Source organism: Mastigoproctus giganteus, chromosome 9, assembly GCF_048544385.1.
Source record: "Mastigoproctus giganteus isolate SK-2022 chromosome 9, ASM4854438v1, whole genome shotgun sequence".
Lineage (NCBI taxonomy): Eukaryota > Metazoa > Arthropoda > Arachnida > Uropygi > Thelyphonidae > Mastigoproctus > Mastigoproctus giganteus.
Genome location: NC_143583.1, coordinates 122,898,146 through 122,924,521, shown reverse-complemented (window position 1 = coordinate 122,924,521; position 26,376 = coordinate 122,898,146). Strand labels below are relative to the sequence as shown.

Sequence of the window (26,376 nt, the reverse complement as noted above, 5' to 3'; positions counted from 1 at the left end):
TTAACTCACCTCTGGTATTCCCCTCCCTGAATAACTCCTCATAGATGAATGTAGAGGCAAAATACTCATTTAGTTTGTTAGCCACCTGAGTAGTCATGAACAGTTGAACCATCAATATCCAGTGAACCAATCCGATTCATCCCTTTCCTTCTAGAGTTTACATAGGTAAAGAACTCTGTTGTTTTTCTTTGCATCCTTTGCCAAGGATTTCTCATAATCTGCCTTTGCCTGATTAATCTCCTTTGTGATTTGGTTACAGACCAGCTTATATCTACATAGGCTTCCATGTCACCCATTAATTTACATGTATCCCATGCATTTTTCTTCTTTGCCACATGTCTCATTAGTTCATCTGACATCCATTTAGGCCTAAACCTTGAACAATATTTCTTAGTTGGTACTGGCCCATTCTATTTTCCTGTACAGTTCCTTATTATATGCATCAGAGTCATTAGGCCTATAACACACTCCTACTCTCAATTTTGATCTCCCAATGCTTATGTCACACCAAACTGACTCGACACTGCAATGTCGACTGCTTCACTTCCTTGAATTTTATGTGTTTCTTAACTAATAGTATAACCCCTCCTCCCTTCCTATCTTGTCTATCCTTCCTGTACACATTGCACTCCCCAAATTGCAGTTCTGCATTCCTTATATCTGTGTGACACCACGTCTCTGATATTCCAACAATATCTGCCTTTGATGTTATGAGCAATACCTCAAATTCATCAAATTTATTCACCAAACTCCTAGTATTGGTGTACATACAAGTATACATGCACCTGTTCCTATTCTTAGCTACCCTAACACAACCCATGTGTTTACTTGTACCGCAATGACTCCCAGCAGGCTCTGAAATACCCTGCATCTTGTTTTCCAGGCTGCTGCTCATTCCAATAGAAGCAGTGCAAGAATCACTTTCACCTCTGCCAGTGGCTACTGTTAATTTATTATTCCCCAAATATTCTTGCACCCTTTCTATTTAAGTGTATCCCATACCTGTAGATGCAGTCTCTCCTGTTAACAAGTACAGACCAGGCTGAAAAAATTTCTACCCCTTGAGCCTTGCACAATCTTTCCAGGGCCAAATTGATTGACATGGCTCTCATCATATACTCCCTCCTATCGTGTCTGGGCAGAATTGCAGGCACTTTGAATTCAACCCTAATTCACGGCTTTTTTTCAACAGTGACCTGTACTTGTTAAGTAATTCTGCCGGTCTCTTACTCTTAATATCATTAGTGCCAATGTGTACAACAATATCACCCTTTGTGCCCTTAAAAAATGATATCTGCTCTACAACGTCATCAACCTTTGCCCCTGGCAGACATACCCTGGTACTGTTCCACTTATCCTTTTTACATTGCATGTTCCCCGTTTCCCTGACAATAGTCACCAACAACTGCTAGTTCCTGTGGGACCAGCGCATTCTGCCTTGGAGATTGCCACTGTGTTGCATGATGATCAAGTGCAAGCTCTGGCATTGATGCGGGCAGCTTGAGAACTTGTCGCCTAGCCGACCGGGCTAGCCGAGTGGGTAACGTACCTGCCCGGTAACCCAAAAGTCGCGGGTTCAATTCCCGCCTCGGGCTTGGATCATAGTACTGCAAAAACCTTGGGAGGTGCAATATGGCCGCAGAAGCCGATGCGCCAACAACTACCAAATCAAAAAAAAAAAAAAAAAACTTGTCGCCTCATTTCCTCACACTCCTTACATCATGCGCACACAAAGATATCCCCCTTGGCAATATCATGTCCTGTACCTGATTGATCCACAAACATCAAGCAAGCAGTGCATTTTAAAAGGCCATGATTCAGAGGGCAACTGCCCCCCTCAGTTCTCCCGAGCCACAGCACTCCATTTAGCTTGAGCCTTTTGCTTTGCTACTCTGGTCTGAGTCATGATTCCGATTCAATTTCAATAAAATTTCAATTTCAGTACAAAATTATAACCCTAAACTTTTATCCCAACACAGGTGTAACACTATATATCTATATATATTTTTTAAGTGTCACGTATTATCTTCGAGTTTCTTTATATAAGTTCCGTATCAAGTTATGTATTAATTATGGTATGTTCGTAAAATCTAAGTCGTTATATGTATTTAATTAAAAGTACAATTTAATTGACAATGAAGTTCAACAAGATTAATAAATTTACTGATTAACTGATAATATTATATACTATTCTATACTAAGCTAAAGCTATCTAGTTCGGGATATAACATATAGTATAACAATGGCGGCAAGTTACAAACGGTAAATCCATGGACACTTAAATATAATTTACTTCCAAAATCTCGCTGTCTCAATTCAGTATAAATCAAGGATCTTGCCTAGGTCTATAAGCTACTTAGAGAAAATAAATTAATATAACAATTGGTCAATAAAGCGGCTAACTATAGCTAAAAAACTTCCGGTTCGCCAGCTCTGCAAAATATGTAAAACATGTGGATTGGATACCCTTGCCGATACTAAGTAATAACCTACAAAATCTCTACCTACGTTAAAATTTAAACTAAGTATCGTAACTAGGAATATAGAGCTACTCTAGAAAATAAGTTAATATGCCAATTCAAGCCAATTTAAGTTAATAAAACAGAAAAAACTTCTCTATGTTCCTCAGCCGTAAAAACTTCGCATGCACAAGGCTATTCTTGTTAAAAAAAAAAAAAAAAGGGATAAGATAAATTTTGGAAGTTGTTATCCTGGTAAAAAAAAAGTCAAGTGATGTTCCTTCTGTTGTAGAAGAAATTTTGTTTTAAAGAAGAAAATAATACCGTATATATCCATTGTCATTAAAATTCTAATTAATGGATATATATACTGTATTATTTTCTCCTTTAAGTCATGGAATCCAGTACCACAGGCCCATTTGCATTTATTAGAAATTTTGTTATTTCTGGTGGTGATACCACTGAATCATCCATGAAGAATGGAAAATATTAGCATTTTCTGTAACAGTTCTCAGCCTGGCTGGTTGGGGTTAACTAAGTTCTGAAAGAAGGAACAAAATTTCTTCTTCAGCACTTCACTTCCAATTTGGCTCCGTCAGGACAGTGGTTAGTTTCCAAAAGCTCTCCCCAAAGAGACTACCACTACAGCACATGCAATGCCTATGTGGAATTTAAGCAGATGCTGTAATACCCAATTGTTTGTCATAACATTATTTATTTTTAACTTGTGACCTATTTTTTCAGTCTGTAAGTATTAGCTTTTATTCAAATTTAAATATTTTAAATTTCTTTTTTTAAATATTTTTAATGTTTCAGTTTTTTTCACGGATGAAGTAACCAGTATTATTCATGAGTTTACAAAACAGTCATACCGCGATATCTATGTAATTTGTCAGCTCTAAAGCAGCATTAGTAACACAAGTGTCTTTCTTCATTTCACAAAACTGAATATTTATTCATATGTGAACATTTTCATTGTAGAAGCCTCTAGTACCTCCTTTGATGACTTAGTTTTCTGAAGCAGACCAACACTCATCAATACTTGAATTTCTGTTGTCAACTTCTGAATTATGTGTATTAACTTAATTTCGGCATATCGGCTAAGAAGTGGCAACTGAAGTTTAACCTTGACAAATGCAAAGTACTACATATGGGTAGAAGTAACCCCAGAGAAACGTACCAACTGTGTGGTACTACACTTAAGGTGGTAGAAAATGAAAAAGACCTGGGAGTAATTGTGCAGTCAGATATGAAGTTTTCTGAGCAATGCAGACAGGCTGCCAGGGCAGGTCATGGGGTTTTGTCAATGATATATAGGAATTTTACTAGCAGGGAAAAGGAGGTGATTATCCCTCTATATAAGACAATGGTCAGGCCACGCCTTGAGTACTGTGTACAGGTCTGGAGACCTCACTTTAGGAAGGATGTAGATTTACTTGAGCGTGCACAGAGAAGGGCAACAAGATTGGTGAGGGGAATGAAGGGATCCTCTTACCAAGAGAGGCTTAAGTTCTGCAAATTGCAGTGGTTGGAGACTAGGCACCTGCGCGGTGATCTGATTGAGGTATATAAGGGCTTGAATGGGTTGAGCACGCTGAATTCTGATGGGATCCTTCCGCTTGTTCAGATTACGAACCTAAGAGGTCATAAATTCGAATTAAGAAAAGACAGAGGTAGAATAGATGTGTGGAAATTTGCCTTTAGCCAGCGGGTGGTTAATTAGCATTAGCATTAGTAGAGGCATTTGATGCAAGAAAGCAAGCTTATGCAGCATCAGGCAAAAAAAAAAAAAAAAAAAAAAGTAAAATAAATAAAAAAAAAAATAACCACTTCCACTTCACCCCTCTGTTCGTTCGAAATACCTGTCCAGCTGAGCCTTAAACTTATTTAGGCTACCAACTTCCATGACAAGGGATGGAAGTCTGTTCCACCTACCAAACACCCGCTGGCTAAAGGCAAATTGGCGCACATCTATCCTGCATCTGTCTTTCCTCAATTTGAACTTATGCCCTCTCAGGTGATTATTCTGAGCAAGAGGAAGAATCACATCAGCAATGAGCATGCTCAAACCATTCAAGGCTTTGTACACCTCTATAAGATCACCTCGCTGGTGCCTAGTCTCCACACACTGTAATTCGCAAAACTTTAAGCCTTTCTTCGTAAGAGCACCCCTTTGTTCCATTCACTAATCTTGTTGCTCTTCTCTGTACTCGTTCCAGCAGCTCTACATCCTTCTTGAAATGAGGCCTCCAGGCCTGTATACAGTATTCTAGGTGTGGCCTGACCATTGCCTTATACAAGGGAATAATCACCTCCTTATCCCTGCTAGAAAAATTCCTATATATCATTGCCAATACACCATGAGCTACTCTTGCAGCCAGTCTGCACTGCTCAGAAAACTTCATATCTGCCTGCACAACCACCCGCAGGTCCCTTTCATTCTCTACCACTGTCAGTGTAGTACCACAGAGTTGATATGTTGCTCTGGGGTTGCTGTTTCCATATGTAGTACTTTACATTTGTCAATGTTAAACTTCATTTGCCACCTCTCAACCCATCTGCTCAACCTTTCCAGATCCTGTTGCAGCAGCATAGTGTCAGTAGTGTCCTTGACAACCCTGCCAACCTTCGTATCGTCTGCAAACTTGGACATTAAGCTTGATATACCATCATCAATATCATTTATAAATACAGAAAACAATAAAGGACCCAATACTGAACCCTGAGGGACTCCACTAATAACATTAGTCCACGATGAGCAGTGTCCATTGATTACCACTCTCTGTCTTCTCCCCCTCAACCATCCCTTTATCCATAGCAGCAATTTGCCTCCAATGTCACACTGCTCCAATTTGTGTAGCAGTCTTCCATGTGCAACAGTATCAAAAGCCTTTCTAAGATCCAAGCATATAATATCAAAGTTATTCCCTGCATCCAGTTCTTTTGTGACTGCATCATAGTATCCAATCCAGTTGGTCAGGCAAGACTTCCCCTTAACAAAACCACGCTGTGTCTGAGCTATAACTGAAGTCTTGTCTAAATGATCCTGCAGTGCTTCTTTAACCAGTGCCTCCATTAATTTTCCTGGAACAGAAGTTAAGCTCACAGGTCTATAATTACTTGTGTCAGCCTTTGATCCTCCTTTGTGAATTGGGGTCACATTTGCACATTTCCAGTCTATGGGTACCTCCCCTGAGTCCAAGGAAGCTCTCATAATTATGGCTAAGGGTTTGCTTACTTCCTTTGCTGCCTCCTTTAATATAACTGGATAGATCCCATCCACCCCAGGTGCCTTTCTTGTGTTTATCTTCAACAATTTCTCCTCCACTTTACTCTCAGTTATTACAAGATTCTCTAGCTTACTGCTAGAGTTGAATACACCTCTGGCATTCCCCTCGCTGAATAACTCTTCATGTGTGAATGTCGATGCAAAATATTCATTTAGTTTGTTAGCTACCTGAGCAGGGTCATCAACAGTTGACTCATCGATATCAAGTGGACCAATCTGATTCATCCTCTTCCTTCTAGAGTTTACATAAGTAAAGAACTCTTTGCTGTTTTTCTTTGCATCCCTTGCCAAGGATCTCTCATAATCTGCCTTCGCCTGCCTAACCTCCTTTGTAACTTGGTTACAGATCAACTTGTATCTATCATAGGCTTCTGTGTCACGTGTTAATTTGTATGTATCCCATGCATTTTTCTTCTCTGCCATATGCCTCATTAGTTCATCTGACATCCATTTAGGCCTAATCCTTGAACAATATTTTTTAGTTGGTATGTAAAGCCTAGTAGCTTGCAAGATAAGTTCTTTGAATGCTTCCCATTTTGAATTTGCTGTTGGTAACATCATCAGTTGATCCCACTGTATAGAATTTAAATACTGTCTCAGTCCATCGTAGTCACCTTTACGAAAGCAATACCCCTTCCCTTTACCCTAATGGTAGTTACCTCTTTGAGTAACTCCCACTTCAGAACACTGTGATCACTGCTACCTAGTGGTTCATTTATCTGCAGATTCTTAATGCATGAAGATCACTACTGATAATCAAATCAAGAGTATTACTCCCTCTAGTTGCCTCCCGAACATGCTGATGTAGAAAACAATCATCCAATAAATCCACAAAAGCCTTGCTACTGTGTGAAGGGGCCAGCCTCCAAATTCCAGTCAATATCTGGGAAATTAAAATCCCCCATTATAAGACTCTCTGATTTACTGGCCCACTCTATTTCTCTGTACAGTTTCTTATTATACTCATCAGAGTCATTAGGCCTATAGCACACACCTACTCTCAATTTTGATCTTCCAATGCTTATGTCACACCAAACTGACTCGACACTGCACTGTCCAGTGATGTCGACTGGCTTCACTTCCTTGGATTTTATGTTTCTTAACTAATAGCATAACCCCTCCTCCCTTCCTATCCTGTACTCCCCAAATTCCAGTTCTGCATTCCTTATATCTGAAATTCGTCTCTGAAATCCCAACAATATCTGCCTTTGATGTTTTGAGCAATAACTCAAATTCATCAAATTTATTTACTAAACTCCTAGCATTGGTGTACACGCAAGTATACATGCACCTGCTCTTCCTCTTAGCCACCCTAACACAACCCATGTGTTTACTTGTACCCCCATGATTCCCAGCAGTCTCTGTAATATCCTGCATCCTATTTTCCAGGCTGCTGCTCATTCCAATAGAAGCAGTGCAAGAATCACTTTCTCCTCTGCCAGTGGCTACTGTTAATCTATTAGTCCTTGTATCCCCCCAATCTAGCAGTTTTCCGACCCACCTAACACTGCCTCGATAGCATCAGCAAACATTCTTGCACCCTTTCTGTTTAAGTGTATCCCATCCCTGTAGAAGCAGTCTCTCCTGTTAACAAGTACAGACCAGGCTGAAAAAAATTCTACCCCTTGAGCCCTGCACAATCTTTCCAGGGCCGAATTGATCGACAGGGCTCTCATCATATACTACCTCCTATCGTGTCTGGGCAGAATTGCAGACACTTTCAAATTCAACCCTAATTCACGGCTTTTTTTCATCAGTGACCTGTACTTGTTAAGTAATTCCGCCGGTCTCCTACTCTTAATATCATTAGTGCCAACGTGTACAACTATATCACCTTTTGTGCCCTTAAAAGATTATATCCGCTCTACAACGTCATCAACCTTTGCCCCTGGCAGACATACCCTGGTCCTGTTCCACCTATCCTTTTTACAAAGCATGTTTCCCGTTTCCCTGACAATAGAGTCACCAACAACTACTAGTTCCTTTGGGACCAGAGCATTCTGCCTTGGGGGTTGCCGCTGTGTTGCGCGATGACCAAGTGAAAGCTCTGGCATTGGTGTGGGCAGCTGAGAGCTTGATGGGCCCCTCACTTGTAATCCTTCGAGGGCATCCACCCTGTCCTTCAAGCTCTTATATAGGCCCATAACAACGCTGAGTGGTCGCCTGATTTCCTTACACTCCTTGCATCGCGCGCACATACAAAGACATCCCCCATGGCAGTATCATGTCCCATACCTGACTGCTCCGCAAACATCAAGCAAATAGTGCATCTTAAAAGGCTGTGATTCAAAGGGCAACTGCCCCCCTCAGTTCTCCCCTGAGCCACAGCATTCCCATTAGCTTGAGCCTTTTGCTTTGCTGCTCTGGTTTGAGTCATGATTTCGATTTACTTTCAATAAAATTTCAATTTCAGTATAAAATTAAATCCTAAACTTGTATCCCAACACAGTTATAACGCTATATTTATGTTTCAGTAACGAGTGTTATCTACGAAATATTTGTTTCAGTAACGAGTGTTATCTACAAAATCTATGAATATTTATGTTTCAGTAATGAGTGTTATCTACGAAATATTTATGTTTCAGTAACGAGTGTTATCTACGAAATCTACGAGTGTTATCTACGAAATATTTATGTTTCAGTAACAAGTGTTATCTACGAAATATGTTTCAGTAATGAGTGTTATCTACGAAATCCCTTTATATAACTTCTGTATCGTTATGTATTAATTATTTATTTTTACTAATTATTTATGTTACATAACCTAAGTGGTTATATGTATAGTTAAAAGTACAATTTAATTGCCAATGAAGTTCGACAAGATTAATAGATTTTACTGATTAATTTTCCCGTAACAATGGCGGCTCTTTACGAACGGTAAACACGTGGATTTGATACCCTTTCCGATACTAAGTAATACCTACGAAATCTCTGTCTAAATTTCTTTAAACTTAAGTACCGTAAATAGGAATATAAAGCTACTCTAGAAAATAAGTTAGTATGTCAATTTAAACTAATAAAGCAGAAAATAAATCAGAAAAAACTTCTCTGAACACTCAGCTTTTCCGAAAGGAATTATACACAATTGAGAAGTTCCCACGAATCTGGAATTCTCAATTAGAAATCCCCAACAGTCTAAATAGCACCAGGCTGTAAACAACACTGGTGGTTCGCTTCTGGAGTTCCAATACATCCAGGCTCCATCATTTCCTGAGGTCTCCGGGTGTGATGCACTGTAATTTCATGCGGTTAAAATAGCATAAAACAATGAAATTAAGAAACGAATTTTTTAAGATTATTTTCCTTTATATTTTGATGATAACACAAAATTGTACCCGATTATAAACGACATAACTGCACACCAAATAGAATTTCTCATTTTCAATTGCTGGAACAAACTTCCATCTGTCGTTGTGGAAGTTGATAGGTTGAATAAATTTAAGGAGGAACTGGACAGGCATTTGGAGGGAATGGTGTGATTTTTTTTTATTTTATTATTATATTTTTTTTTGGCTGATGCTGCATAAGCTCATACATTTGCTTTCTTGCATCACATGCCACTACTACTACTACTTCTGTATTATGTGTACTCTTTCACTGATCAAAATATTCAGTCCACTTTCTTTCTATGGGCTAATAAGTTTTCCAATTATCATCTTTCTTTTTCTCAGAAACAAATTCCACAAAACTCATAAATTGGTCAAAAAATCTACTATCATCAATTTTCTATTAGACAATGATGATGTGTAATTTTGGAATAATAAAGTCCACTTAATGCAACAAGCACATTGTTTTATTTATTCCGTTGCACTGACCAAAAGTGCAATGCACAGAATATTTAATGAAAATTCATTTTATGATGAGATGACTTTTTAAATTACAAAAAAAATAGGACGCATGTGTAAAATCCACAAGGACATCCGAGGATGCCCTGAAAACTAGGACATGTCCTCGGAAATGAGGACATCTGCTAACCCTATCTTACCTAGAAAGGCTTAAGTTTGGCAAACCACAGCGTCTCGAGGTTAGGTACCTGCATGAAGGTGTTTAAAGCCTTGAATGGATTGAGTAAGCTGAATGTTAATGGTATTCTTCTACTTGCTGACACATGAGGGGGATATAAATTCAAGTTGAAGAAGGATAGTTGCAGGATAGATGTGTGAAAGTTTGGTTTCAGCCAGCATGTGGCTCATTGTTTTCAAACAGGCTTCCATCTGCTGTTGTTGTGGAAGTGGATGGGTTGAATAAATTCAATTCTTTGAGGGTATGGATGGATGAAGTGTAAAATTTTTTTTTGCTGATGCTATATAAGCTTGCTTTCTTGCATCACTTGCCATTACTACAACTACTACTACATATTTCTAAGGTATATAAAGGTTTTTAAGTTGATAGCAGATAAAAATCAGGTCAGCCCACAACTTAAAGGCCGACCGGGCTAGCCGAGTGGGTAAAAGTACCTGCCCGGCAACCCAAAGGTCGCGGGTTCGATTCCCGCCTCGGGCTTGGATCAAAGTACTGCAAAAAACCTTGGGAGGTGCAATATGGCCACAGAAGCCGATGCGCCAACAACTACCAAATCAAAAAAAAAAAAAAAAAAAACAACTTAAAGTACTGCATACAGACTTGGAAGTCACTTCAGGAAGGGCGTAGAGTTGCTGGAACAGGTACAGAGAAGGGCAACAAGATTGGTGAGGGGAACAAAAGGATGCTCTTACTAAGAAAGGTTCAGTTCAGCAAACTGCACCATCTGGAGATTAGGCACCTAGTATCCAGAGGTGATCTTATTTTTTTTTAAGCTTCGGTTCTCCCCTGAGCCACAGCACTCCTGCTACTTTGTGCCCGTTGCTTTGCTGCTCTTGTCTGGGGCATGAGTTCTGTTTAAACACAACTTATTGATTAACAATGAGAATTAATATGGTTAGTAAATTTAATTGAAGATTCTGTTTATTGTATTTGTCCTGCATGATTAAACACTGAACCAGTGATACCGATTGCTCAATGCTGTTCAGAATATGGCGATTGCTCAATGCTGTTCAGAAAAAATGGCTAGAAGAGTGAGTCTCACGGAATTGGGATTTGTATTTTGATAACACCCCTGCTCACTCAGCACTTTCCTTTCAATAATCCACCATATTCTCTGGATTTCGCTTTCTGCTTTCTCTCTCTCTTAAGCTAAAAGTTCTCCCCCCCCCTCCATTAGGTAATAGATTTACTATGACTGAGGAAATTATTCAGAATGCAACACAGGAACTATTTAGAAATTCCAAAAGAAGCTATCAGGAATGCTTCCAGAAGTTGCAGAAACATTGAACCTGGTGTATAAGTGTCATGGAGACATCTAAGGAAATTCATTGAAATAGTTAAATTTCATCATTTTTCAAATATTAGTTCAACCCTCACACTTTATTGATTGCACCTTATATAAAATAAATGCATAATGCATTCTTCAGTTATATGGGTAATACACGTAATAGTTGGAGATATATTTTTGGATTAAATATGAGGGTGGCTCATAAAGTTTATATTCTAACACATACAGGAAAGCCATACCAATATGATCTTTTTTATTTTTAAATATAGAGCCTGGCCACTGCAAATGCACTTCTCCCATCAATGCTCTAGTGCCTTGCTACCATTTAAAAAAAAATCATCTTGGTTTTCCAACCATTTCACCTGGAGTTGCGACCACCTCAGTGTTGGAGGCATATCTCCTTCTGCAGATATTATCCTTCAGCTTGGGAATCAAATAAAAGTCACTAGGGACAAGATCTGGAGAATAGGGTGGGTGCTGTTTGTTATTTGGTTTTTAGGAGCATTAGCAACTAAGGCCATATTTCTCCGGGGATATGCAGTGGTCATTCCCTGACCTTTCCGCATCTTCCGTATTTGGTGGTCACAGGCTCGAACCCCGGTCTAATCAAGAAGGCACCTCCATAGCCCACCTGGCTATGGAGGTGCCGTGGGTGGGTGCTGAAGCAACTCAAATCCTGCAGTCTTTGTGGTGGCTATCGCAATCTGGAAGTGCGATTGGGTGTATCATAATAAAGGAGCAAGACACCTCTTTGCAGTTTTCCATGCTGTTTTTCCCTGATGGTTTTGCAAAGTTGCCTTATGAGTTTGCTATAGTATGCACCAGTGACATATAAAGATGTTTAAGGCTTTGAATGGTTTGAGCAAACTCAATGCTGATAATTCTTGCTCACACTATGCATATAGTGTGATAAATTCATATGCATAAGTGTGGGCATAAATTAAAATTGTTAAGTAATTCTGCCGGTAATGCAAACTCCTCATAGCTGCAGAACAGATATGAGGAGTTTGCCTTTAACCAACAAGTGGTTGAATGCTGAAACAAGCTTCTGCCTGTTGTGGAAATGGATAGGTTGAACAAATTCAAGGAAGAACTAGAGAAACTATTGGAGAGGGTAGATAGATGAAATGGGATTTTTTTTTTTTTTTTTTTTTTTTTTTATGGCTAATGCTATATAAGCTTGCTTTCTTGCATCATTTTCCACTAATACTAAAATAAAATATGGTAATAATATATTACATTTTCATTTAAAATGAAAAAAGTACTGCACTGAAATATCCTTCTGCAATTCTACACTACTGTACAATGCAGATCTTTTTTCAAATAGTCTCCATAAAAAAAATCAGACTGATCTTGCTGGCCAAGGAAGTCCCCCATTTCTCAACATGAAGATGACTGGCAAAGAGCTGTCTTACAGAGTCCATTAATATTGTGGCAGTATGAGAAATTGTCCACATCACATTAACTTGAGGAAAATTATTTAACCCTGATAATAACACCCTGTTTTGTAACATGAGCAATAATTGCATAGCCTGATAGGTCCCAGATTTTAACTTTAATATGAGAATTTCAAAATGATATTTGGTTTTTTGAATTGTTTATATATTTTCATAACAAATAGCAATGCAGTAGACTTGTGATTATCTGGGGTAGGTAAGAAAAAACTTTTTTGGTTAATCTTCAAAATGAAAGAAAATTTTTTTCTGAAGCTCTTAAATGACCCTGATAAAGGGATGCAGGAAGTGACATCCAAATTTGCAGATTATATCAAGATCAGGAGAGGTTAACAACCACCAGCATCAAGCAGACAGGATGGTCAGAAAAGTGGCAACTATGTTTTAACATGACAAAGTGCTGTAATGACAAAGTAATAACAGCCCCTAAAATAGCTTATACATTAGAAGTAGTTTAGTTTAAGACACTGAAGGAGAAGAGAGTTGGCGAGGTTATGATCCAGGAAGACACAAAGTTCTCCATGCATTGTAGACAAGCAGCAAGTAGGGTCTGTGATGTTCTATTGAAAATCTCCATGGAAAGATAAGTATATCATAATCCTATTGTATAAGGCAATGGTGATATTGCACTTGGAATACTGAGTCTGAGCATGCAGACCACACTTTAAAAAAAAACCAACAAGCTTCCTCAAAATGTTCAAAGACAAATGATATGCTTGGCAAAAATCAGCAAAAGGGAGTCCATATGAGGAAAGGGAGTTTAGCAGGCAAGTTAATTACTAGAAAAAGTTACTAGTGGATAGTCCAACATTCTTCATATCTCCCTATCCTCAGTCCTCTCCCCATATCCACCATCCCCTCTCAATTTATCTATCCTAGTTTCTTTAATCTTCCTTTCAACTTTGCTTCACCCCAAAACACATCTCCAAGGTAAATGTGCATTTACTGGGGAAATTAGATGACTGAACATGAAACTATGTGAATGGCTGTTTGTGTCATCGAGGAGGAGTGACGTCAACATTAATTGGCAGAAAAAAGCCACTGATGTTTCTAGAGGATATCCTGTGACATCACAATATGTCGGAGCTGAAATGAAGACAATTTCATTTGCATTAACAATGATAATTGCTCATGATTGTCAACAGAAATTACTTTTTTTTTTTTCTGGAGATGCAGCCTCCTCAACCACCTGCTTTTGTGGAGGCTGCTGCCCCCACATCCCACTATTAAAAATAGAAACAAACTACTAGGCTGTAGTCAATCTTTCTGCAGCATTGGATGAACAGTCTTACTGTACAGAGAAGCAAGCTGTAATTAGAGAAAATCGATGGCTAGAAGCATGTCAGACCAACACTTACACACCACTCAGCCACAGACTTTTGCCCTACACTTTCCAAACCATACAAAAACCTCTGATTAACAACAATATCCATAAATAAAAAAACTACATAAAAAAAAGACTTATCTTTCAACTTTAAGGCAGCAACAAACTATCTATCACGTAAAAACCACAAGAAAGGAAGCGGTAGACGAAAAGCATGTGGCTAATAAGTCACATGATAAAAAAGTGCAAGATGCAAAGTAGTAGTAGTAGTAGTAGCAGTGGCATTTGATGCAAGAAAGCAAGTGTATGAGCTTATGCAGCATCAGCCAAAAAAAAAAAAAAAAAAAATCATACCATTCCCTCCAAATGCCTGTCCAGTTCCTCCTTAAATTTATTCAACCTATCAACTTCCACAACAACAGATGGAAGTTTGTTCCAGCAATTAACCACTGCTGGCTAAAGGCAAATTTCCGCACATCTAATCTACATCTGTCTTTTCTTAATTTGAATTTATACCCCCTTAAGCTCGTAATCTGAACAAGTGGAAGGATCCCATCAGAATTCAGCGTGCTCAACCCATTCAAGGCCTTATATACCTCAATCAGATCACCGCACAGGTGCCTAGTCTCCAGCCACTGCATACATACAGTGATGTTAAATAACAACCTACCAATCAAAACAAACAGCAAGTCACATAGTTTCACATTGGTCGTCCGATTGCCCCAGAAAATGCAATCAGCCCATTTCCAATCCAATTTCTCTTCACCTTCTAATTCTTTCTATCAAACATCTCTTCTCATTTCTCAATTTATGGTATTACTTAAAACAAGTGTTAACTGTTTAGGGGAGGTTTTTCTTTGGTGTAAATTTAGTGTGAAACATAGTATAATCAAAGAACAAATGATTACTTCACCTGGCTTTTCTAGCTGGATTCCAGTTTTACTCCATATTTTCATTCAAAAACCATGGTTGTTGAATGAAACAAACTCGTGAGTGTTTGGTTGTGAGACGGTAACGATTTGGAAGTTCATCTTCGGTGCTGTTTCCAAGATGAACTTTCTTGCTGATTTCATTATTACTTTCAGAGCCGTTAGCAGTTCATCACAATTTCCCTTTTGTATTTGGCGTTACCATTAAAATTAAAAAAAGGTCAAAATGTTAATCTCAAGTATTTCTGGACAATAGGACGCCAATGCTCAAATAATTCTAGCTCCCCACCATTTTGTTTCAGCATTTTTCTTGAACCCTTGATTAAGAAAACATAAAAATAAATTATTTTAAATCATTATATCAGTATTTTTCAACTTAATTTGCACGTGAAAACTTCACACAAGTGAAATAAATAAATTGTACATCAACGCAAGAAACCTATGATATCGTACAAGACCGTGTGTAATTTTCAAAATGTAAATAATAATAAATGGATAGAAAGAAAGAAAACAGTATAGTTTTTAAAAGATAATTAAAACTAGAACTTACCGCCATTTTATTTCAAAGAAATCTATACTTCACAAAAACGAAGTAGTTTGAATAAGATACAAAAATAATAGAGAGCGCCCTCTATGCTCAAAGAGGGTGGTTCTGCTTTAACAATTATCATAATCTAAATTTTTAGACATATTTTTATTTAAATTTATTAATAATATGTTATTGAAATGTAATATTTCGAATGTGAAATTTATATGCCAAACAGATGCTGCGATGTTTTTTTACGCGGTGGTCGATTTGAATTTTTTTTTTTTTTTCTGTATGGTATATTCTTTTTACAAAGAACACAAAAGACAAACTGCCCTAATGAACTGTTGTCCGTGACTGGAATTCCACGAGTCAATAAGTTTAGTGGCAAACAGGGACGGCTTGTCCATGGGAACTGCAGCAAACCCAGTTTAAACCTAGATATAAAGTGAACAGAGTTATATGAAATTTTGTGAAGAACAATGCAACGCAATGAATATTTTTATTAACAGGGCCCGCATATAGTATGCGCATTCTCTATTTCCAGTAATAATTTCAATAATAAACGAATAAAAACACGAAATCGTTTCCAACTTTGAAGTTTAATTAACCGTGCACCAGGCAGTGACACATTTTGCATTCCGGTGAATATCTGGTAGTTGGTTGACACTGGCAACTTCCCAATACACTTTTTTTTTCTGGGTGAAACGAATTACAGTCACTATTGGATGATTGTTTTCTGCAGCAGCATGTTCGAGAGGCAACCAGAGAAAGTAACACTCTTGATCTGGTTATCAGCAGTGATCATTCGTGTATTAAGAATTTGCAGATAAAGGAACCACTAGGTGGCAGTGATCACAGTGTGCTGAAGTGGGATTTACTCAAAGAGGTAACTACCGTCAGGGTTAAAGGAAAGGGTTTTTGCTTCCGTAAAGGGGAGTACAGTGGTCTCAGACAGTTTTTAAATTCTGTACAGTGGGATCAACTGACGATGTTACCAACAGTAAATTCTAAGTGGGAAGCATTCAAGGAATTAATCGTGGAAGCTACTAGACTTTATATACCGATTAAGAAATATCGTTCAAGGTTTAGGCCTAAATGGTTATCAAATGAACTAATGAGACTCGTGACAGAGAAGAAAAATGCATGGGATGCATATAAATTATCAGGTGACGCAGAAGCCTGTGGCAGATATAAGCTAGTCTGTAATCAGGTCACAAAGGAGGTTCGGCAGGCGAAGGCGGATTACGAGAAATCTTTGGCAAAGGATGCTAAGAAAAACAGCAAGGATTTCTTTACTTATATAAACTCTAAAAGGAAGGGGATGAATATGATTGGTCCACTTGACATCGATGGTTCGACTGTTGATGATCCTGCTCAGATAGCAAACAAACTGAATGAGTATTTTGCATCTACATTCACGCGTGAGGAATTATTACAGTTTGAAAATGGAAGAAGGTTATCAAATTGTAGCAGTGTGCTTAATGATTTTGTAATAACTGAGAGCAAAGTGGAGGAGAAATTGTTGAAGTTAAACATAAGAAAGGCACCTGGGGTGGATGGGATCTATCCAGTTATTTTAAAGGAGGCGGCAAAGCAACTAAGCAAACCCTTAGCCATAATTATGAGAGCATCCTTGGACTCAGGGGAGGTTCCCACGGACTGGAGATGTGCAAATGTGTCCCCAATTCACAAAGGTGGATCGAAGGGTGACACGAGTAATTACAGACCAGTTAGTTTAACTTCTGTTCCGGGTAAAATAATGGAGTCACTGGTTAAAGATGCATTGCAGGATCATCTAGACAAGACTGCAGCAATAATTCAAACACAGCATGGGTTTGTTAAGGGAAAGTCTTGTCTGACAAATTTGATTGGTTATTATGATGTGGTCACAAAGGAACTGGATGCGAAAAATAATTTTGATATCATATACTTGGATTTCAGGAAAGCTTTTGACACTGTTGCGCATGGAAGACTACTGTACAAATTGGAGCAGAATGGTATTAAGGGTAAGTTGCTACAATGGATAAAAGGATGGTTAAGTGGGAGAAGACAGAGGGTGGTAATCAATGGGTGCTGCTCTTCATGGACTAATGTTATTAGTGGAGTCCCACAGGGTTCGGTGTTGGGTCCACTGTTGTTTTGTGTATTTATCAATGATATTGATGAAGGTATATCAGGCTTAATGTCGAAGTTTGCAGATGACACAAAGGTTGGCAGGGTTGTTAATGACAGTAATGGCAGTGTGCTACTGCAACAGGATCTAGATAATTTGGGCAGATGGGCTAAGAAGTGGCAACTGAAGTTCAACCTTGACAAATGCAAAGTACTGCATATGGGTAGAAGTAACCCCAGAGAAACGTACCAACTGTGTGGTACTACACTTAAGGTGGTAGAAAATGAAAAAGACCTGGGAGTAATTGTGCAGTCAGATATGAAGTTTTCTGAGCAATGCAGACAGGCTGCTAGGGCAGGTCATGGGGTTTTGTCAATGATATATAGGAATTTTGCTAGCAGGGAAAAGGAGGTGATTGTCCCTCTGTATAAGGCAATGGTCAGGCCACGCCTTGAGTACTGCGTACAGGTCTGGAGGCCTCATTTTAGGAAGGATGTAGATTTGCTTGAGCGTGTACAGAGAAGAGCAACACGATTGGTGAGGGGAATGAAGGGATTCTCTTACCAAGAGAGGCTTAAGTTCTGCAAATTGCAGTGGCTGGAGACTAGGCACCTGCGCGGTGATCTGATTGAGGTCTATAAGGCCTTGAATGGGTTGAGCACGCTGAATTCTGATGGGATCCTTCCACTTGTTCAGATTACGAACCTACGGGGACATAAGTTCAAATTAAGAAAGGACAGATGTAGAATAGATGTGCGGAAATTTGCCTTTAGCCAGCGGGTGGTTAATTGCTGGAACAAACTTCCATCTGTCGTTGTGGAAGTTGATAGGTTAAATAAATTTAAGGAGGAACTGGACAGGCATTTGGAGGGAATGGCGTGATGATTTTTTTTTTTTTTTTTTTGGCTGATGCTGCATAAGCTCCTACACTTGCTTTCTTGCATCATGTGCCACTACTACTACTACTACTACTACTACTACTACTATAAAGCGCGCAGTGCAGATTTCATCGTTGACCATGATGGGTGTGTAGCCACAATGTCGGCGTCTTTTTGTTATTCGACCGAATTCCCATTAAGTAACTAAATAATATCAGTGTTAAGTCAATACTCAACATTCAACAGTATAATTATGTGATTATAGCTTAATTGTGAATTGAGCTTGAACATGCTAAGTTGAAGTTATATTATGAGGTGATGTATAAGTAAAACATTATTTCTACGACACACGATTTTGTAAAAGTTGATTCGATCATGGCGTCCATGCTTCCCCATGAAGAAAATCGGGTGAGAGGGAGTAAATTTCAGCAAAATAGTTTTTCACAATTATCTCTCCAAGAAGAAAATGCGATTAAAAAAGAAGGCCCCACACCAAAGATTTAAATTTCTCAGCGGGGAATAAGTAATAATAAGAAATATATTCAGAGTTTTATAACTCAGTGGAACCAAAGGAAAAGTTGGCTTTGTGGTTGTGAAGTTAAAAATGCATTCTTTTGTTTTCCGTGTTTACTGTTCGGAGGTGACTTAACATGGACAAAAAAGTGGCTTTATAAACATAAACAGAATGAAAGAAAAAAACTCTAAAACATGAGATTTCGAAGAAACATATTGATAATGATATCGATGATTTCACTATCGGTTTTAGGAAGGGTAAATATTAAAGAACAGCTTAGTGAGCACTACAGACTTTCGATCTGCAAACAAAACAGAAAAGTTATCAAAATCGTGAGGTATTATCTAAAATAACAGACAGCATTAAATTTTATGGACAGTTGAAATTCCTTTACGCGGACATGACGAAAAATACGATTCTAAAAATCCAGGAGTATTCAGCGGATTAATAAATTTCGCCTGTACATTAAATTCTAATTTAAAGAACCATTAAAAAGTAATGCAGCATTTAAAGGCATTTCAAAAACTATTCAGAATGATATTCTTGACTGTTTTCTGCAAAAATGTCGGGATAAAATAAAAGGACAAATTTAAGAAGCTTCATTCGTAGCTGTCATGGCTGACAACACAACAGATGTTTCAGAACATATACAAATGGTAATTGGTCGGAGATATGAACTGAATCCAGATATTTTTGAACGTTTTTGGTTTTGCACTACGGAAAACCAAAGGGCAGACGGAATATTGAAGAGCATTCTAGATCAGTTAGACATAATCCTCGAATGAAAAACTCAAAAACTGGTTGCTCAGACATTTAATGGCGCAAGTGTGGAAAAAGACAAGAAAGGGGCAGTTCAGGATAAAATAAAAGAAGTGTACAAAAATGCACATTTTATTCACTGAAATGCACACCAACTGAATCTGATGAGGAGAAATGCAGCAAGTAGTACGCGAGATTCAGGACTATTCATTCGAACCTCATGTGGATAACAACATTTTTTTCGAGATCACCACAGCGTCTCTCTGTTCTCAGAAAAGCATATGGACAGTCGAATTGCCCGACCTTCCCCCGAAAAAAAGGAACTTCAATATACGAACCGTGAACAGCGTTTATGAAAATTTTCAATCCATAAAAAAGTTCAAGGAAGAACTTCAAGCATTAGCATTAGAATTAGCAAAGGCACGTGATACAAGAAAGCAAGCTAATAGAGCATCAGCAAAAAAAAAAAAAAAAAAAAAACCCTTATTTCCCCCATCCAATCGCTCCAAATGTTTGTCAAGTTCTGTCATCAATCTATTTAAGCAATCAATTTCTACGACATATGGAAGTTTGTTCTAGCGATCAACCACCCGCTGGCTAAAGGCAAACTTCCCCACATCTATCCTACAACCGTTTTGTAGGATAGAAGAAGAATATTCTTCTTCTTCTTCTTCCTCTTGCAATTATTTCTTCCAGTTTCAGAATGATATGTGGCACTGCATATTCATAATGTGACCAAAGAAAGAAGTTTTACGTTTCTTGATTAGAGACAGCAATTTCCTTTCTCTGCTAATTGATCTCAACACCTCCACATTTGTATCTTTAGCTGTCCATGGAATATGTAATGTTCTTCTATACATACACATCACGAATGCCTCCAATTTCTTAATTGTTGCCTTCTTTATGTCCAAGTCTCACAACCATAGAGTAGTGTGGACCAGATGTAGCACTCCATTACTCTTAGTCGAAGATTTAGATCCAATTGAAATTGGATCTAAATCTTCGACCTAATTTAATTGGATTTAGATCCAATTAAAAAAAAAAAAAACCTGTCATATGAGATCCACCAGAGAATGAGTTCATCTACCCATGTATATATGTCCATAAATTGCGTGTTTTCTGATCGATTAGCCTGTTTTACTGTATGAAAATCAGAGTGTCCTGGGGAGGAGGGGCCCCTTCTGATCGACTGACTCAGCTACTGTGTGAAAAAATTCAATAAAAGTTACTCGCGTCATTTGACGGAATTCGAACCAGCCCCTTTTCTACTCGGTATGGGGATGTGTAAAATAGCTTTATTTTACCTCTTGGACTTATCTGAATAAGTAATCTTGGAAACGCGAATACTTTTCCACGGCCTGTAGAAGTAAAAGCTTCCTCCCTCCCCAACGGAGAAGGCTGCGTCGCTGCCCCCTGTGGTGTGCAGGTGACGCCGCGCGAGTGAAACAGTATCGCCCCCGTCATTTGCCGCCAGCTAGTGGAGAGTGGTCATCTTTCCCCAGGCAGTGGGCTGACGCATGTTTTCAAAAGAGAGAATGTGAGATTGGACACTCTGAACTGAGAAAAGTCGCCCCTGTAAGAGTCATACTACTGAGGCCGACTGAATCATGTATCAGCGGAATGTTTGGTAGTGGGGAGACTAAAAGGGGGAGAGGTGAATGTCACATAAACTTCTCCAAAGCAGCCCTGCACGAATATGCAAGCCCCTTAATAAATATCGTCCCTGGGTGAGTCAGGTCCTAAAAGTGTCAAGCAAAAACCCTTTTTGCATGACCGCCCAGATGAACACCTGCATCTCAGAGGGAAAGGCAGAAAGGGGACAAACTTATATATAGAGATTGAGAACAAAGGAGAAGTTGTCTAGTCGTCGTCGAGGGAGTGGTCCAGTTCGTTGATCAGAAAGTTGTCCAGTTGCCGTGGTCCAGTGGTCGCAGTCGAGTTGATTCGAGAGCAGTAAGGAGAAAAGAGGCAGAGAGCGGTATTAGAAGTATTACCCCGAGTAGAAGCGAGATAAGATGATGCCGGAGGTAGTGAAGTCCTCGCTCCGACGTGGCTCGGAACTTTGCGGTAAGTTCACCCCATTTTAATCAATAGAATTGTATATGATAGTATGTCATATTATACCCACCTTTCTTCTCATTGAAGTAAGCTTCAAGATGTGTTTGATGTGATTGTAACAGTAAAGTAATATTATCCAATGATACCATACTGTGTTCTATTATTTACCCAGCAATTACCTTTGCTACTCATTTAACACTAAGATAGGAGAATATCTATGTCATCATCTAGAGGAAAGGAATCGTTGTTTGCCGAACTACAAGAAGATACACAGATTTAATATACCAACCAAACGTCCCTTAAACTAACTTAACAATTATCTTGATACTAGATACGGTTATATTATGTTTATTGTATGTTTATATGTAATGTTGTTATGTAATGTTGTTGTTTAATAAACCATGTTTGTTTGCTAATTTTGCCTCATGACATTCTCTGGTTACACACGGACCACGGAATCCGAATTAAGAAAGAACCTTTATTTGCGGCCACTCTTGAGGCTCTATTAAGTCAATAGAGAATCGGGGTGGAGAACACAGCGCCCTCCGATGTTGCCAATCTTATTCCACGAATAAGATTGAAGAACACGTGAGGTTTATGTCCTAATATAAACTGGTAGACGAGCACATTAAAACCCGACTCTCTGGATGTTCATTTTAGTGTTGAGCATGCTTGAAGGTTGTATGGATATTGGTGAAAGTTACAGTAGCATGCCCGCGCTATAACGGAGAGAAAAGGCGGCGTTACACTGGTGCCGTGACCAGGATTACACTGGCGCTAATCGCGACCAGGATTGGATGTGTTATTTCGGGATGAAAAACTGTTTTATGAGTACTTATTGGTAACAAGGATTGCTGTAGACTGAAGTGTGAAACAGCAGTAGAACGAACGAAAATAGAGAAGAAGAAATAGAAGAAAATTACTACTGTAGAAGGGAAGACACTTGTACCGTGGATGTGTTTGCAGAGAATGGTAGAGGCAGTTTGTTTTTCAGCACATCAGCACAAGTAACACGGTCCTCTTCAGGAACACCCACATTGAACAACAGTTAGCAACTAGTAACTAGTACTATTTTTACACCTAAGAGAGAAGGGAAAACCAATAAAATAAATAGTTGCTATATGTTGTAACACTTTTGTTTAAGAGTATTGATTACTAACGTTATATAATTATGTTTTCAGCGACGTAAAGGTAGGTCACACTATTTTGGAAAACGGGATCCCACAGTACATAGATAGGCTTACCCCAACATTTTATCTGAAAACTAATAGGGTCATCTAATTTCACTTACACAGGAATAAGTTTAAAATGGAGGGACAGTCCCCACAAACCACACAGGTCGGAATAGATCCTTCAGCTCCATTATTCGTAACAGAACAGACTCAGTCTCCTCCCGATGCAGCTAGACCGCAGTTGGCTAATATTGCAGGTTACTTGGGTCTTGTTCCAGTTTTTTCAGGCAGCCCTGATGAAGGCCCATCTGTTCAATATTTTTTCGAAATGCTAGAAAGTGTAGGAGAATTAGCTCTTTGGGGAAATTCTGAACTTCTGGCAGTCTGTAAAGCTAAGTTTCGCTCTCTTGCAGCAGAATTCTTAGCACAGTCATTAGAATTACGTAGAGAAAAAGACTATACCGTGTTCAAGAATGCTTTCTTAGCCCAGTTCGAAAAAACGGAACCAATAGTGACATGCTTGAGTCAATTCTCAAATGCTGTTCAGGGGCCCACCGAAAATGTGGCGAACTTTAGCGCCCGCGTTAGAAATTTGGGACGTCTAGCTTTTAAAACCCAGAGTGAGTCGCCTGAGGCATTATCAATTTTAGACCAGGCAATGTTGGCTCAATTTCTCAGGGGGGTATCAAATAAAATTAGAAGGATGGTGCTCTCCCAAAATCCGTTAACTTCCTCACAAGCGATAAACATAGCGAAGCGTGAGGAAACAAATGACCTCATATCGGATTCAAAACATAGATCCGTTAACACTCTTTGTGGGCAAACTAATAGTGATGGAGAAATGCTCAATCAACAAGTAAGCTATTTTAAAGAATTTTTAAAGCCGTTACAAGAACAGATACGAGACCTACAACAATCGTTATATACTCTATCGGTAAATAATGTTATGCAAAATAAATTAGAAACGCAAGGCACTACAAACAATGGAAATAATTCATATCAAAAATGGAGCACTGGAGCTTATGCATCTTCCCCTGCGTGCGACCGCGAAGCGTTCCCTGTAAGGCACTTACAGTCGAACAGGGCGTTGCCAAGAGACGCTAGCGATACTCGTTATCACAGGCGCTACGGAGAGCCGAGTTATGCTGGGAAGCAAGCATACCGTAACCAAGCTAAGACTACAGAAGGCAGGGGCCGTTGTTCTGATCGATGCGGCTGTCGGTGCAACTATTACCCGACGCCAGATTGTTCTCCTCCTCGGTGCGCGAGGTATACCGCGCGCGAGTACACTACCTTACCAAAAAATGGGACACCCCATGCTAACAGTCAGGGTTACAATTTTAACAGGAATAGAGACAAAATAGCAAATAGAACGTATTATAGTAATCAAAATAAGGGTTATATGAACTCATATAATAGGGAAAGAAGAGAAATAAATAAAAGTGGGCGTATCTTTGAACAAACTCAACCTAAGGCCGTTTTGGGAAGGCAAATAAATCAAGATAGTTACAAAACAGATAGGGGGAGATATATGTGACAAAGATCAGTTCCTGCACCAAATAGAAAGAGTTTTTCATGGTATAGAACCACCTCATTGAAAAAAAATGTAAACGGAGTCGCTAAATCGTATGCCCGTAGTAAAAACGTACAACAAGGGGTATATATATTAGATGATGATTCCAAATTGCCATTGATTAGTGGGTTTATTCAAGGTGTTCCGGCTAAATTTCTAGTGGACACAGGAGCTAGCATAACGCTTATGAATACAAATTTATATAATAAAATTAAGCATGATAAGTCATTAAATTCGAGAACACCAGACCTAACTATAACCGGAGTTTCTGGCTATATTGTTCCAATTCATACTGAGGTTACAGCGAATTTTAAGTTAGGTGATGCTACTTTCCAAGAAAGTGTTTTAGTAGCTTCAGGGAATTTTAAGGGTCGTTATGATTTAATATTAGGACTTAATGTCTTAAGACGTTTTTCATTTACCATAGATCTAGGTAAGGGAATTATACACTCTGCCCCATTGAACATTTGCTTAAGGGAAGAGGGTAGCGAGGAGAAAGGCGTAAGAGACCAGTATTTGAATTTAAAACCGTCGGTAGCTAAATTAACAGGTAAACATTTGATCCCCGCCTCATCAGAAAAAGTAGTAACAGCTGTTTGTAACCAACTTGCTGTTTTTGCCGAACAGTTGGTTTTGACAGAACCTAACTCTAACTTAGGTCGCGACGACCTGGCAGTTAAATGCTCAATAGACAGAGTAGGTCCAGATGGCAAAGTGTCAGTTCTTGTTGCCAATCTGACAGACGAGCCGCTCCACCTTCCCAAAGGGATGAATATTGCTAGTCTTGAGGGTGTTAGGGATAATGCAGTTGTTTTTACAGGTGAGAAAGTTAATGAGAAAGCTACATCTCCCGTGACTTTGCAAGACTTTGACCTCGATCACTTGACAGATGATCAAAGGCATAAACTGTCTGATTTGTTATACGAATATAGAGATATCTTCGCCAAGTCCCCAGCTCAGCTAGGAAATTCGAAGGTGCTAAAACATAGGATTAGATTGACTGATAATGTACCGGTGAAGCAGACAGCCTATAGAGTTCCATATTTGCTAAAAAATGAAGTTCAAAGGCAGGTAAATGAACTATTGGAGTCAAACATCATACAACCAAGCCATTCCCCATACGCAGCGCCTATAGTTCTAGTCAAAAAGCCTGATTCGACTTATAAGATGTGTGTTGACTTTCGAAAATTAAATTCAAAAATTCTTTCTGAAAATTATTCTCTCCCTAATGTTAACGAGGTACTCCAACATCTCAGGCAAGCGCGTTATTTTACTTCTCTCGATTTACGAAGTGCATTCCACCAAATCGAAGTGCACCAAGCTGATCGTCACAAAACCGCCTTCACTACTGGTGAATCTTTGTATGAATTCTCTCGAATGCCACATGGGTTAAAGAATAGTTTTACGTCGCTTTTAAAAGCCTTATCATTAGTGCTTCATGGACTCGGAGAAGAATCGGTTTTCCCTTACCTTGAACATATAATTATTGCTTCGCCCAACCTTGATTTACATCTCTTGAGGTTGCGAAAGGTTTTCCAGCGTTTGAGAGAATACGACCTTAAGTTAAAACCTAAGAAATGTGAGTTCCTAAAAGAACATTTAAAATACCTTGGGCATCTAATCAATTCTGAAGGTATTCGTCCTGATGCAGACCAGGTGGCTGCTGTTCGAAATGCGCATCCTCCTCGGAATGCAAAACAAGTGCGATCTTTCCTAGGAATGGCAGGGTTTTACAGGAAGTTTATTCCTAATTTTTCGGAGATTGCGAGACCTCTAACAAATTTGACGAAGAAAGGAACACCATTCGTCTGGAACAGCTCAACGCAGCAGGCTTTCGATCAGTTAAAGGCTGTTTTGACTACACCACCTTTGCTGGTCTATCCTGACTTTTCCCGACCTTTCGTTCTATCTGCTGATGCGTCTTCATATTGTGTCGCGGCATGCTTAGAAGTACAGATAGATGAGAATTCTAGACAGCCAGTAGCTTATGCGTCCAGATTGTTAAAAAAGTCGG

General features: G+C 38.9%; 1 protein-coding gene across 1 annotated transcript in view; it reads right to left on the bottom strand.

Annotated features, from left to right (window-relative positions):
- SmF (small ribonucleoprotein particle protein SmF) overlaps positions 1–15,389 on the bottom strand; it is a 33,346-nt gene extending 17,957 nt beyond the window's left edge. The window contains exon 1 of the mRNA XM_090380609.1: positions 15,317–15,389. Within this exon, the coding sequence (XP_090236735.1) occupies positions 15,317–15,322 (6 nt within the window). The 5' untranslated portion in view covers positions 15,323–15,389. The remainder of the gene's footprint in view (positions 1–15,316) is intronic.
- Between the last annotated feature and the right edge of the window lie 10,987 nt (positions 15,390–26,376).